General features: G+C 56.0%; 1 protein-coding gene across 10 annotated transcripts in view; it reads left to right on the top strand.

Annotated features, from left to right (window-relative positions):
- Positions 1-378: 378 nt before the first annotated feature.
- LOC144935566 (hepatocyte nuclear factor 6-like) overlaps positions 379-15,086 on the top strand; it is a 55,147-nt gene continuing 40,439 nt past the window's right edge. For 4 of the 10 annotated variants that reach the window (XM_078862350.1, XM_078862349.1, XM_078862348.1 and 1 more), the window contains exon 1: positions 380-1,823. In XM_078862350.1, the coding sequence (XP_078718476.1) occupies positions 575-1,823 (1,249 nt within the window). In that variant the 5' untranslated portion in view covers positions 380-574. Of the gene's footprint in view, positions 1,824-15,086 lie in introns of all 10 variants that reach the window. The other 6 variants (XM_078862353.1, XM_078862352.1, XM_078862351.1 and 3 more) reach the window with 3 other exon arrangements.

Below are 15,086 nucleotides of genomic sequence, written 5' to 3'. Positions count from 1 at the left end.
TCCTCCTCCCGCCGCTGCCGCCTCTTCTTCTTCTCCGGCTCCTGCTGCCCCCGTTCCGCCTCGCTGCTCCACTGCTGCTACCAGCAGGAGCGGCGCTACTGACGGGCGGACGCGTTCCCCGTGTGTCACAGCGACGACATTAGAACAGCGGCGGCGGCGGCAGCCACCGAAGAAGCGGCAGCAGTAGCAGCAGCAGCAGGAGGAGTAAAACGCGCGACGACTGCCGTGACCGACCGACCGAGCTGCATCCGATACAAATAAAAAATAACAAAAAACGCGGCGGCGACGGACGCGCGCACGCACGGACGCACGCGAGGTGGGGCGGGTTTGTCTTGTGCGGTGCGGGGGGGGTGGTGGTGGGGGGGGCAGAGGGTGGGGGGGAGTGGTGGTGGTGGTGGGGAGGAAGAGGGAGAGAGGGAGACAGACAGACCGCGACAGCAGCAAGAGCCACGGGGAAACAAGAGAAGAAGAAGAACAAGACGAGGAAATTACAGCAACAACAACAACAAGAAGACAAAGTGAATAGTGCCCGGCGAGACGAGATAGATGAGTAATCAGGCCGCTCTTAGGCGGAATGAATCCAGAGCTGACGATGGAAAATATGGGAGATCTGCACGGCGCGAGTCATGAACAAGTACAGCAGCAGCAGCAGAACGACCTCATGAGCACCCACAGCCCGCACCTTCGCCACCCGCACTACGAGATCCAGACGCACTCACGGCCACCGATGGTGTCCAACATGACCTCCATTCTGGACGGCGGCGACTACCGAGCGGACCACTCGCTGGCCGGCTCCCTGCACCCGGCCATCACCATGACCTGCGACTCGCCCACAGGCATGAGCATGAGCAGCACCTACACGACGCTCACGCCGCTGCAGCCGCTGCCTCCCATCTCGACCGTGTCGGATAAATTCCACCATCACCACCACCATCACCACCACCACCAGCGCCTCGCGGGCAACGTGAGCGGCAGCTTCACGCTCATGCGGGACGAGCGGGCGCTGTCCACGGTCAACAGCCTCTACAGCCCCTACCACAAGGAGATGTCGGGCATGGGCCAGGGGCTCTCCTCCCTCTCGTGCTCCACGCTCACCAACGGCCTGAGCGCGATCCACAACTCGCAGCAGGGCCTCGCCACCTACGGACACCACCACCACCATCACCACGGGCCCATGGGCAACGACAAAATGCTCGCGGCGGCCGCGGCGGCCGCGGCGCACAACGGCTTCGACGCGCACTCGGCGATGTTGGCGCGCGGCGGCGGCGGCGAGCAGCACTTGGGCCGCGGGCTTACGCCCCCGTCGGCCGCGGGGATGATGCCCTCCCTCAACGGCATGCACCCGCAAGCTCACCACCCGCACCACCCGCACCACCCGCCCCACCACGGCCAGCAGCAGCCGCACGGCGGGGGCGCGATGCTCCACGCCGGAGGGGGGTGCCGCGAGCGGGGGGTGGCCGCCGGGCTCGTGGCGCAGTCGGCGGGGGGCCCGCACGGCGCGGGGCCCCCCGGGGCCGCGCAGGCCGAGGAGATCAACACGAGGGAGGTGGCGCAGCGGATCAGCACGGAGCTGAAGCGGTACAGCATTCCGCAGGCTATCTTTGCGCAGCGCGTACTGTGCCGCTCGCAGGGCACGCTGTCCGACTTGCTGCGCAACCCCAAGCCGTGGAGTAAGCTCAAGTCGGGCCGTGAGACCTTCCGACGCATGTGGAAGTGGCTCCAGGAGCCCGAGTTCCAACGCATGTCGGCTCTGCGGCTGGCCGGTAAGGTCCCCTGCAAGCCAGCACTGTCTGCCGCCTACAATGCGACATCATCGGCACTTAGTAAGCACCGTTTGCTTATTACACGCGCACAGGCGAGCGGGCGGTTCGGGTGCGTGTCGTCTTTGTCTGTGCATCGCTCTGTCTGTCTGTCTGTCTATCGGGGGGTCTGTATGTCTATCTGTTTGTCTGTGTGTCTGTGTGTTTTGGTCTGTCTGTGCATCGCTCTGTCTGTCTGTCTATCGGGGGGTCTGTATGTCTATCTGTTTGTCTGTGTGTCTGTGTGTTTCGGTCTGTCTGTGCATCGGTCTGTCTGTCTGTGTATCGAGGGGTCTGTCTGTGCATCGCTCTGTCTGTCTGTCTATCGGTCTATCTGTCTGTCTATCGGTCTGTGTGTGTATCGGTCTGCCTGCTTGCTTGTGTGGTGTGTGTGTGTTGCCTCTGTCCGTGTGTGTCTGCGTCTGAGTCTGCGTGTCTGTGTGCGAGTGCGCGCGTATCGTGCGTGGCCGTGCCGCTCCGCGCATTGTTGTTGCTGCTGGATGCGCGGCCGTGCTCACTATAATGAGATTGTCTGTCGTGCTCTCTGCCGGACCCTACAATGCGTGGCACTGCTAGTGTGAGTGTCCCTGTGCCTGTCAAGGACCCCGTGCCGTGTGAGTGTGTGAGCGTGCATGCTCACACACGTATTGTTGTCTGTGAGTGAGTGAGAGCCCCTTTCATGAACTGCTTTGTGATCCGTGTGTCGTGGCTTCGAACGCGTCGCGTGCATTGCGGCGCGCCTGCGTGCCGGAGCAATGCGCGTCGTGTTGTCAATGTGCCACGATCGCTGTGTGTGTGTCGGTGCCCATGTGGGGCACTATGTGTCCCTGGGTGAGACTGTGTGTGGTGAGGCCACACGGGGTATATTTGTCTTTAGTGACGGGGGGTGCGCTATGAAACCCATTGACCCGAGTTCGATTCCCGCTCACGGCCAACACCAGTGACGATTATCTGAACCGGTCCTGGGCCTCCCTTAGAGCGCCACTGGGGAGACAAAGGTGGCCGGGCGTGGTGCTAGCCACCCCTAACCCCCTCGTGTGCAGCGTCGGCCTTCATAAGTGCTCGCGAACAGCACTTGACTCAAGAGTCTGATAAGCCTATACGGGGGATCTTTGTCTTGCCGTGTGTGCTCTTTGTGTTCTTTGTGTTGCGCCGTCTGTGCATGTGCCGCTGTGTGGGTTGTTGTGAGTGCGGAGTGCGACGTGGAGTTGTCTTTGTGCATCTTCGCGACGCGTGCGGTGTGTGTCAAGTGGGGCTGCGTTTTGGTGTCATCTGTATCCGAGCAAAGTGTGCGGTGTGCGCTTGCTGTCATTGCGTCGTGGCTACCGCGGTGTGCCTTAGGGTGGCGTGTGTGCGTGCACCGCGTGTGGGTGTGCGAGTGTGTCGGCGTGTCCGTGTCATTGTGTCAGTGCGAGTGTGTGTGTGTGTGCTCGTGATGTGATTGTGTGTCAGCGTGATCGCGCGTGCGTGTGCGCGTGTGTCAGCGTGACGGTCATTAGTAGGATAAGTGTGCTGGTCCGTGCGATATACGGACGCGCGTGTGCGTGAGGATGATTGTGAGTGCGTTAATGACGCGGGGCTCGTGTATAGTGGGCGCGTGCGTGTGTGTGGTGGTGGTGTCTGTGTGTGTGTTGTGTGTGTGTGGTGTCTGTGTGGTGTCTGTGTGTGTGGTAGTGTCTGTGTGTGTGGTGCCTCTGCGTGTGTGTGTGGTGGTGGTGGTGTGTGTGTGGTGGTGTGTGTGTGGTGGTGTGTGTGGTGTCTGTGTGTGTGTGGTGTGTCTGTGTGGTGGTGTGTGTGTGGTAGTGTCTGTGTGTGTGTGTGTGGTAGTGTCTGTGTGTGTGTGTGTGTGGTAGTGTCTCTGTGTGTGTGTGTGGTGTCTGTGTGTGTGTGTCTGTGTGTGTGGTGGGTGTGTCTCTGCGTGTGTGTGTGGTGTGTGTGTCTGTGTTTGGTGTGTGTCTGTGTGTGGTGTGTCTGTGTGGTGTCTCTGTGTGTCTGTGTGGTGTCTCTGTGTGTCTGTGTGTGTGGTGTCTGTGTGTGTGGTGTCTCTGTGTGTGGTGTCTCTGTGTGTCTGTGTGTGTGGTGTCTGTGTGTATGTGGTGGTGTCTGTGTGTCTCTGTGTATCTCTGTGTGTGTGTGGTGTCTGTGTGTGTGTCTGTGTGTGTCTGTGTGTGTGTGTCTGTGTGTGTGTGTCTGTGTGTGTGTGTCTGTGTGTGTGGTGGTGTCTCTGTGTGTGTGTCTGATGGTCGTGGAGGTTGCGAGAGCTGCGCCACGCGCGCGCCCTCGTGGCCGCGACTGCGTCGCGTTGTTTGCGTTTTGTTGTCTTCTGCCTCCTGCCACCGTGACTTATCGATTTTATTTAAATCGTTGTTTTGAGGTCGCGACAGACGCTGCATTTCCCCACCTCCCCCCTCTGTAATCGGTGTTTCCCGCTGCATTGTGCGACCCGTCCCGCCGTCGCAGTGACAACTTTGTGATGAGCACGCATCGTGGCTAATGTCGTGGACTGTTCTCTCACGTGGGGGGGGGGGCTCGTGCTGAGCGATGGCCACGTGGTGGGGGAGCTGCCCAGTGTCCCCACCCTTGGGCCCCTTCTGACCCCAGGACCCCCCTACCCCAGACCAGCGTGCGCGTGTGTGATTGTGTGTGTGTGATTGTGTGTGTGATTGTGTGTGTGATTATGTGAGTGTGTGTGTAATTGTGTGTGTGTGATTGTGTGCGTGTAATTGTGTGTGTGATTGTGTGTGTGAGATTGTGTGTGTGTGAATGTCTATTACACCTGTGTGTGTGAGTGTGTGTGTGTGATTGTGTGTGTTATTGTGTGTGTGTGAGTGATTGTGTGTGTGTGTGTGTGATTGAGTGTGTGTGTGATTGTGTGTGTGTGAATGTCTATTACACCTGTGTGTGTGCAGGTACAGCAATGCGCGTTGCGTGTCTGCAGGTGTTAATGTGCGTAGCGATTGCGTGCTTGTACGTGGTGGGGGGCCGTGAGTGAACCGCGTTGGTAAACGCGCAGATGCAGAAATGTGGGCTCGTGTGTTCCGTGCGCATATTACGTGCGGTGCACCAAAGCGTGACACTTCAAATGCGCCGCGCGTACCCGGTGTGTGATGATACAGCAACGTGTCCTTGCACACACACACAGCTTGTAGTTAGCACACAAAGAAACCCGGAGAGAGAGAGAGCGAGCGAGCTCCAGTGCGTTGTGGCGTAGCGAGCGAGTTCATCTCTGATGAGCACTCGGCGTACGGCGAATTCATCGACGAAATGGCTCACGAAGACAAACTTTCAAACTTCGAGTCTGGGCGCCCCCCCCCCACCGTCCCCTCCCGTGATTGGCTCCTTGCTGATTGGCTCTGTGACGTCACGAGGCATATGCTAATTGCAGCCACTGTACATCGCCTCCCTGATTGAGATCAAAGCCGCGCGGCTCGCAGCTCCTCGCCGGGGCTGACGAGGAGCGGCCGCCCGACCGGGGCCACGCGCCTCGAGACGGCGACGTTTCGCAGCAAGCAGCAGCAGCAGCAGCTGTGTGTTGTCTGCCCGCGGGGGGTGCTCGCGCGATGAGCCAAGGCAGAGCCCTAAATGCGTCCTTGCTGACCCACGTGACCTCGCACGATTTAGCACGCGTCTATGAGGTTGTTGTTTTGGGATTTTTTTGGGGGGATGGTGTGGTGGTGGGGGAGCGGTTCTGTGAAGATTTTTTTTTATTTCTTACGACGTTGGCGCCTCGGCCGCACGCCGCGGCGAGTCGCAACCGAGCGCAAGCGGCTCCGCCTGCACCGTTAACGAATACAGCAGTGGAGTGGGCAGCTTAAAGTAGTGACCACAATAGCCCCCTCCCCTCTTGCCCAACCCCCCCCCCCCCCCCCCTCGTCTTGCTTAGAGGTCAGCCTGCACTGGAAGAGAAGGTTCGACTCCCGGGTTACCGCCGGGTGAATTTGTGTGCGAGCGATTTTAATTTATGTTCGCCGTTCCGTCGGCTCTAAACATTTAAGGGCTCTCTCTCTCCTCCTCCTTTGACATCGATCGAAGGCCCGCGGTGGCATCGTTGGCGGTGGCCGCGGCACTCACTCGCGTGGCGATCTCACAGCCCCCAATGAATCCCCAACGATAGCGCAGAACGTCTCTTCTCAGCTCCCTCGTAGCGTGTGCTCGACGATGGAGGCGATTGCTCTTGGCGCATGGACCACCCCCGCCACCACTACTACTACGACCACCAACCCTCCTCTCGCGGAATAAGGAACTCCAATCAATGCGCGTGCACACCGCGCGTGCGGGGATGTGTGTTTGTGCTTGCGTGCGGGGATGTGTGTTTGTGCTTGCGTGTGCGCGCGGGTGTACACACACACACGCGCGTGCGCGAGATGCAGCAGCAACACCCCCAGGGTAGCGAGACGCGCGGACCGCGCTCGTCCTCGGCGAGGCAGCGCTCGGGGCCGCTGTCACGCGTGCATATGCACACGTGGGTCTACACACGTGTGCGTCTACACGTGTGTTTACACGTGTGTATATGCACGTGTAGGGAGAGAGTCCCGAATGCCACGCTGCGCTCGCACGCGCGCGCGCGGGGTTTGCCGTGCGGCCGAATCCTTTGTTCCGTTCGCGCAGTCATCAAAAGATTGATCTCCTCCTTACATCTGGGGGTCAAACAAAGCGCCTCGACGCCGCGGAGGAGGAGGGAGGAGGAGGAGTAGGTGGCGCGCACTCTCCGCGGGGTCGGCTGCCACTCGACACGCGCCGAGTCGGCGAAACCGACTTGGGCATCGGCCGCGCAGTCTCCCGCTGTGGAGAGCGGAGAGCGCCCGGTTGTTCCTGATGCTCTCTCCTCCTACTCGCTGTGACGTTACCATCATCTCTCGAGTTAGCCTCGTCTCCGCAGCGCTATCCTAATCGCCGTTACGGTATCCCCAATAGCTGCTGTCCGACTCGCGGCCTGCTACTCTTGTGCGAGTTGTAAACGGCGGCGTCGACGGGGGGAGCGCGAGACGCGCGGCAACTGCCTTGAGGTTGTGTCCGTGAATATTTGCGTGCGGGGCCTGTGTGTGTGTGCGTGCTTGCGTATATGAATGTTGTACTATTATCTATGAATGTTGTACTATACTTGTGTGTACTTCGGCTGCCGCAGTGCGTGCGGTGCGTGACCTGCGCGTGGACGTGTTTGTGCAAAAACGAGACGTGACACGGGAGCTTCACTCGGCGATGATTGCGTGACTTGTACACAACGTGATTGATTGTGTAGAAGCCACGTTTGTGTGTTACCTGTATAACACAATGGCGTGTGTACAGGGGCAACAGACATACACGTGTACATTGACAATTGGTTTGCACAATGCCTGTGTAGACATACACACATACACACAAGCAGGCATGTGCATAATTTTACATGCGAATATGTTCATATACGCGGAGCAATGTCTGGTACAATTACGGTTTAAGCATTGCGTGAATATTCTTACACGTGCACATTGAAGCCACCTATAAAGTCGACACCCACGGCGTATGCACACACCCGCATCACGCGTGTGTGCGTACGTGCGCGCGTGTGTGTGTGTGCGCGCGTGTGTGTGTGCGTGTGTGCGCGCGTGTGTGCGCGCGTGTGTGTGCGCGTGTGTGTGCGCGCGTGTGTGTGTGTGTGCGTGTGTGTGCGCGCGCGTGGGTGCGTGCACGCGTGTGTATGTGCGTGTGTATGTGCGTGTGTGTGCGCGTGCGTGCGTGTATGTGTGTGTGCGCTCGCTAACAGCACATGCCCCAACAGTCCGCCCGGGCTAAACGGGGAATCGTCGTCCTTGTTTACGCGGCGTGGAGCTCGCAAGTGGCGACGGCGCCGCACGCCTTGCAGGCCGAGCGGAGAGTCAGTCGCGGTGTGGTTTTAGGGGATTGCTACCCCAGCCGTCGACGGTTGTTGGGTTGTTGTTGGGTGGTTGTTGGGTGGTTGTTGGGTGCAAAGCCGCATACGATGGAGGGGGGGTACGGGGGGGGGGGTGTCGTCTCCCTCCTCGCTACACACAGCGGTCTCTATGGACAGGTGGAGTGGCGGGAGGGTTGGTGGCAGTGTGAGGATGCGAGATTTGTTTTTTTTAGTGGGGGGGGGGGGGGGGATATGGGTGGTGGGGTGGCCCCGTGATTGCAAATACGATGGCGTGGGGGGGGGGTATAAGAGGGGAGGAGGGGGTAATACCCCCCTCGCGCGAACCTATTAAGTTAATAGGCGAAAGTATTTAAGGCAGTGGCTGTCACGAGCCCCGCTTATTTGCAGACACTTATGACGGGAGGCGGACCACGTGATCAAGACGCGTTGGGTGGCGTCGACGTGGCGACTCGGAGCTCCGCATTAATTGCGCGACGGCCCGGCCACTGTGCTGTGGGGGTGGGTGATGGGGATGGGGGGTGATGGGGTGGGGGGTGATGGTGATGGGGGTGGGGGGGGTGATTGGGGGTGGGGGGGAGGTTAGCAATGTGGGGTGCGTCCACGTGCGCGTCCGTCAAGGGGGGGGGGGGCTCGGGTCGCCCACACGTAGCGACGACGACGACGAGGAGGAGATGATGAAGGTGGTGGAGGTGGTGGTGGTAGAGAAGGATGATGATGGTGGTGGTGGTGGTGGTGGAGGTGGTGGTGGTAGAGCAGGATGATGATGATGATGGTGGTGGAGGAGGAGGAGGAGGTTGGCTGCATCGTCCGAGGCTCCGGTGCGCGCGGCGGCCACTCGTCCGAGGCCCCCGCGCGGTGCCGCGCCCGACGCGTGACGGCGGATCTCGGCGGGGCCCCTCCGCTGTTCCGTCTCCACGCGTTTATGTAAAATGAAATTAAAATTCCCATCGACGATCCAGCCGCGTTATTGGCTTTCGAGACTAATAATTGTCAAGCGGAATACCGAGGGCGATCCATTTACAGATACCCCCCCCCCCCACCGATGTTATAATGACACTCTTCTCTACAGCCGATGTGTATATTGTGAAAGCGTTGGCTCCGTAGTGTATACCCGAGTAGGTGCAGAGTGGCTTTTTGTAAAAAAAAATGTGGGACACGACGCTGGCTACCTTCGCCCTCCCAGCAATTCTATTGTGGGGGTGGTCGGTTACGTGTTGGGGGGGGGGGTTTAGTGGGGTATCTATAAATGGATCGCCGGCAAGGTTCGATTCGCGAGTGGCCGCTGCGCCGCTTGCCGCCGAGTTGGAAGGGCATGAGTTGGAAGGGCATGAGTTGGACTCCCGGCCACGTCATCTTCTCATCATCCCCGTGGGCCGCAGTGGCTGTAGAGGGGGTCGCGTGCCGTCTCTTGCAAACGGGTCCCCATTGAACCCCTAGGACATTTTTTTTAATTACCCCTAAAATATATTCAATGTTAACCAATCACATCGCGGTCCAACGACGCCTATGCATCCGCGTGTGCGTGCATGCACGTATTTATAATTGTTCACTGAAATGAAAGTCACCGGTGTTGCGTTAGGCTGCATCATAATTGACGTTGATTAATCCCGTTCGTTTATTGATACGTTAGGCGCGTTCAATTTGCCCCGATCCCGATCTCACTGATGATAGTGGTGGTGGTGGTGGTGTTGAGGGCCCGGGATTACTGATGGCATCCGATCCCACCCATCTCTACTGCTGGATGAAGACATCCCTACACCGTGACATTGATGGGGGGGGGCGGCGGGGGAGTTGTCTTACCATACTTCACCACGCTGAATAGTGCGGGTCGGTGAAGGGGGTCTCACTCCGCCGCTGATCGCCACCTCGCAGCCCTTACCACTGCGTCACGACTCCACGTGCGCTCTGACCGAATGCTCCGGGACTAGAAGGCGCTCCGGAATGTAAGACGCACTCGGATTCTGCTGGTTACACGCGGACACGTGTGCCGGATTATAAGACGCGCCCTCAACTTTTGCTTTGGAATCTATTGGTTGGTAGGGGGAGGTGCGTCTTATAATCCCAAAAATACGGCAATGGTCGCCAGAGTTGGTGACGGCAGGGAGTTTGTCGGTGATGATATCGGGAGACGGATCGGTCCCGTCAGTTCGCGATGTTCTAATCTCGGTGCAGGGAAGATTGGAGCGCCCTGACTTCGCCGTGTGAACACAACGCCCAACACATTCACCAGCTAACACGGTGTGCGTGTGTGTGTGTGGCCTAAACGGAAAAGATATATATAGTAGGCGACGTTTCTGGCAATGGCCCTTCTTCATGGCACGCAGTGTTTTAGATCGCTTGCGCGTGTTTCGTGTGAGATTGGTTGTTGGGATTATTATTTTTGTTGTTTGTGTTTGTGGTGTTGTTGATTAATGCACGCGTGACGGGCCCGCAGTGTCGTTTATATTTGTACATCAATTATTCACGTGTGTGTGTGTCTTTGTTTGGTGTGTAGTTGTGCGTGTGTGTGTGTGGGGGTGTAGTTGTGTGTGTGTGTGTGTGGGGGTGTAGTTGTGTGTGTGTGTGGGGGTGTAGTTGTGTGTGTGTGTGGGGGTGTAGTTGTGTGCGTGTGTGTGTGGGGGTGTAGTTGTGTGTGTGCGTGTGTGGGGGTGTAGTTGTGTGTGTGTGGGGGTGTAGTTGTGTGTGTGTGTGTTATACTAGGGGAGCGGTAGTGTCGTGGTTAGCGCTACACTGCACTCTGAACCCGGGAGACCCGAGTTCGATTCCCGCTCACGGACAACACCGACGACGATTATCTGAACCGCTCTTCGGCCTCCTGGTGCGGTGTGTAAACATCGCCACTAGAGAGACAAAGGCGGCCGGGCGTGGTTCTGACCACCCACCATCCTCGTGTGCTCGCTAACGACACTTGCCCCAAAAGTTGGTTCAGGCTATACGGGGGATCTTTGTCTATGTGTGCGTGCGTGTGTGCGCAATTCAAGCGCCGTGCGAATGTTGGAGATTATTAACCTGAACTGACTGTTCACATCACCATACATTTTAATTTAACTTATTATAAATAGTACATTCCTGTTACATATGCCAATTTTATGTAGGCCTAAGTATACGTACAGTATATTGTATGCGTATACGTGTAGACGCGATTTAATTAATTACAAATGGATTAACTAACAAACACAAGTCTTGTAAATATTTACATAAACCTACAAAAAATACCAATCTGAAGATAAAAAAAATCAACCGCTGTGACACACCGAATTAGAAAACTACTGTCTATTTATCGCCGTATTGTCCGCAATATAAGACCCCCCCCCCCCTCGTCTGCGTCACGTGTAACACATACAGACACACACGTGTAACACGTGTACACACATGTGTACACACACAGATACACGTGTGACCCGTGTACACACACACGTGTACACACACACGTGTAACACACACGTGTAACACACAGATACACGTGTGACCCGTGTACACACACACACACACGTGTACACACAAGTGTACACACACACGTACACACACCCACGTGTAACACACAGATACACGTGTGACCCGTGTACACACACACACACAGTGAGCTCTCAATCTTAACGTGAATCTGCTTGTATGCAGCGCACACCGCGTTAATTGCTTAGTGCGTCACGTGGGACGCGCTTAACAATCATCAGGCGCGCGCAGCGAGGGACGAGTTGATTTGGACGCAGCGAATCCACACTCAGCAGCAGCAGCAACAACAACAACACAGTCGTAACCCTCTAGTCTTGTAACGATACGCGTTAAAGTGTTTCTATATATCTATGAACTTGAACAGAATTTCGCTATCTCTCCATTAAACAATTTATAAATTAATAAAATGTATTAATATTATTTTTGGCCGACGGTGGAATTTCGTTTTAGCGGAGAAAACTCCGGACCGGGTTCAATGTTCTCGATATTACCCGGATAACATATATATATGTATAATAAAAATGTATAATAGAAATGTTTAATATAAATGTATAATATATATGCTATGAAGAAGGGCTATTGCCCAGAACGTTGCCGATATGTGTTCGTTTTAAGGCCACACTGTTGGCGAATGAGTGTATATACACACACATGTTCTGTTTCGATTTAAAACTTTCGTGAATGCAGGGATTAATATTCTTGGTTCTTTAGGTAAAGTCACGTAGAAGAGAAATAAGATAAATAAAACATGATAAAATTATCACGACGTTTCGGCCACAACTCAATCAGCGGCTGCTTGCGTTGTGGCCGAAACGTCGTGATAATTTTATTATGCTTTATTAAGTATTATTTTATTATTTCCCTTCTACGTGACTTTACCGAAAGAACCAATAATATGAACACGTGTTCTGCACACAAATGTGTAAATAACGTAAATTGAAGTGTACGCCCTCTGTATGTTCACATTTGGTTAACGACTGTCCGAAAGTAGCGTCGCGCAAACACATAGACTGCGTGTGTAGGCCACAGTGTATGCACCATTACGTACTCTTTTACATACATACAAATATACATATACAAATTGATACACATATGCGCATAAGTATATATATACAATTATTAGTATTTTTTTAAATACATATAATGTACACCTACGTATATACACACCGAAATATCATAGCTGGAAGAATCATGGCTTACGATGATGTCGTCACAATTTACTGTGATGCGAAATTTTAATATTGTAGTTATAAAACCGCTGGTACGAACTAAAATATTTCTCTTCCCTCGATTTTATTAATACCGAATTTAAGGGCACAACTGCCGTTCGCGAGACACCTATTAACAAGGCGAGCGTACGGCGCAACAGGCGTGCTATGGTGTGGCACGCGATAGGTACGAATTTAAGTCTGAGTAGACCTAGGGGAGGCAGAGGACAAGGTTAGATGAAACCCTGGGTATATACATACACACACGTGCATAACACATGTCAGCATAGTAGCACAGTGCGCTGATAACCAAGCCACCACTTTACATTATACACAAGACAAAGATCCCCCGTATAGCCTGGACGCACTGTTGGGGCAAGTGCTGTTAGCGAGCACCTATAAAGGCCGGAACGGCACACGAAAGGGTGGGTGGCCAGCACTACGCCCAACCGCCTTTGTCTCCCGAGTGGCGATGTTTTTGTTTACGCACAGCACCAACTACTCATTTGAGGCTGAGTCGACCTAGGGGAGGCCGTGAGCGGGAATCGAACCCGGGTCGCCCGGTTCGTAGCGCAGCTCGTTAACCGCTCCACTACCGCTCCCGACACACACCACCACACACACTACCACACACACCACCACACACACCACCACACACACCACCACACACACACCGACACACACACACCGACACACACACACCGACACACACACACACACCACCACACACCCTACCACACACACCACCATACACACACCCCACCACACACCCCATCACACACACCCCACCACACAAACACACCTCACACACACAGACACCGCCACACACCACTACACACCCCAACACACATACACCACGACACACACCACACACACACACACCACCACACACACCACACACACACACTGCACACATACACACCCCACCACACACACACACCACCACACACTCCACCACACACACACCGCCACACACCCCACCACACACACCCCACCACACACCGCCACACACACCCCACTACACTACCACACACACTGCCGAGTTTACGCGTCTGCGTAATCGCCGCCCGCGCGCTCCCGCGGCATCTGCCGGGTCCCGTCCCCCGTGATGGACGCGAAGCGGCGCGGGGCCCCGCTAATGAATCCCCCGTTCGGAGCGCGACGAATGCGTTTCGCCGAGACATCGTGGCCTCGTAAGCGGCGAGACGGAGCCGATTTCACGGCTCTCGCTTCCTGCTGCTGCCCCCCCCCCCCACACACTCCCCCCACACTCCCCCCCACACCCCCCCCCCCACACTCCCCCCCAACACTCCTCCACACTCCTCCCCACACTCCCCCCCACACTCCTCCACACTCCCCCCCACACTCCTCCCACACTCCCCCCCCCCACACTCCCCCCCAACACTCCTCCCCACACTCCCCCCCACACTCCCCCCCACACTCCCCCCCCCCACACTCCTCCCACACTCCTCCACGCAACGTCCGCAAGCTGCGCCACCAGCGCCCCGGTGCGATTCCCGCAGCCGCCTTTGCAACCGTCGCTCGATAATTTAGAAGAAGAAGACGACGACGAAGAATCAGTATAATCATAATCAACGCATTACGCGAAATCTTGTCAGGATCCTGCGTTACGAACGTTGCACGAAGATACGCAAGAAGTCGCGAAGCGCGTTCGTCAGGAACACTGCCCTCAAAGAAATGCAAATGCAGTATAATGAAACGTTTAGGGATACGGGGCACCTCTTCTGAACGGAGAGATCGATAATCTGTTCAAGAGTCCTTAATAGACGGGGTTATTACTTCTTCTTTTTTTGCAGCCAGGATCTTGCCCAGGTCAGCGACCCGGACCAAATAATAGCCCCAATCCAGACCTGGCACACGACATCCAGAATACCACCCGCTGTGGCCGTGGGTACCGAGTCGCGTGCCACACCAACACAGCCCCACCAGCCACCCAGAAACGATGTTCAGCGAGGTGTTATAGACCCCCCCCCCCGCTTCATAACAGCAAGCACGCAATCGATGTGCCTCCGTGTGCTGCAGAACGCACGTGAAATAGCCCAACGGTTCGGCTCGCGACCCTCACTCGGGGTCGTCACGCTGCCACGCGCCAGGGTCACCACGTGGACAATTCGCGCGCGACCCATTTGGATAAACGACGCAGATCGAACGCGGGCGCTCGTTGTGTCGCCGTGGCCCTGGCGGCGAGGCGGCTCGCAGCCTCGTGCTGCGCAGGCGACTCGTGGTGTCAACACGCAGAGCGGGGGCGGCGACTTGTATTGCGCGTCTTCGAAAAAATAAATTAAAACAACAACAATCTCACCAAGCCAGCCAACACCAAGGTGGTGCGATAACGTCGCTTTCACCAGATTATAAGACGCACTTTGTTTATTTGGCGGGGGGGGGGGTGTGCGTCTTATAATCCCGTAGGTGCGTGCTGGCACGTGTTGTACAACCAGATTTGTGTATACACGTAATGACAGTGGGGGCGAGGGGGGGGTGAGGCGCACACTTTTTTGCGTCATTTTGTTGTCGTTGTCATCGGTGCGTCTTACTTTTCCGCGTCATCTTCGAATGAATGCGGGAAGGAGAAGACGGTGGTGACATGGCGATACGCTGCAATGACGACGTTAATAATTAATTAATGCGCGCGCGCGAGCCCGTGACTGACAGACGGACGGTGACTGCCGCTGTCTGTGGATCATCATTGCACTCGCCAAGCTCTGGGCGCGTGGCGCGGGTAATTAACTCGCGGGT

The sequence above is a fragment of the Lampetra fluviatilis genome, chromosome 13 (assembly GCF_964198595.1).
Source record: "Lampetra fluviatilis chromosome 13, kcLamFluv1.1, whole genome shotgun sequence".
Lineage (NCBI taxonomy): Eukaryota > Metazoa > Chordata > Hyperoartia > Petromyzontiformes > Petromyzontidae > Lampetra > Lampetra fluviatilis.
The sequence above is the reverse complement of the archived record's forward strand: the minus strand, read 5'-3'. Positions and strand labels throughout refer to the sequence as shown.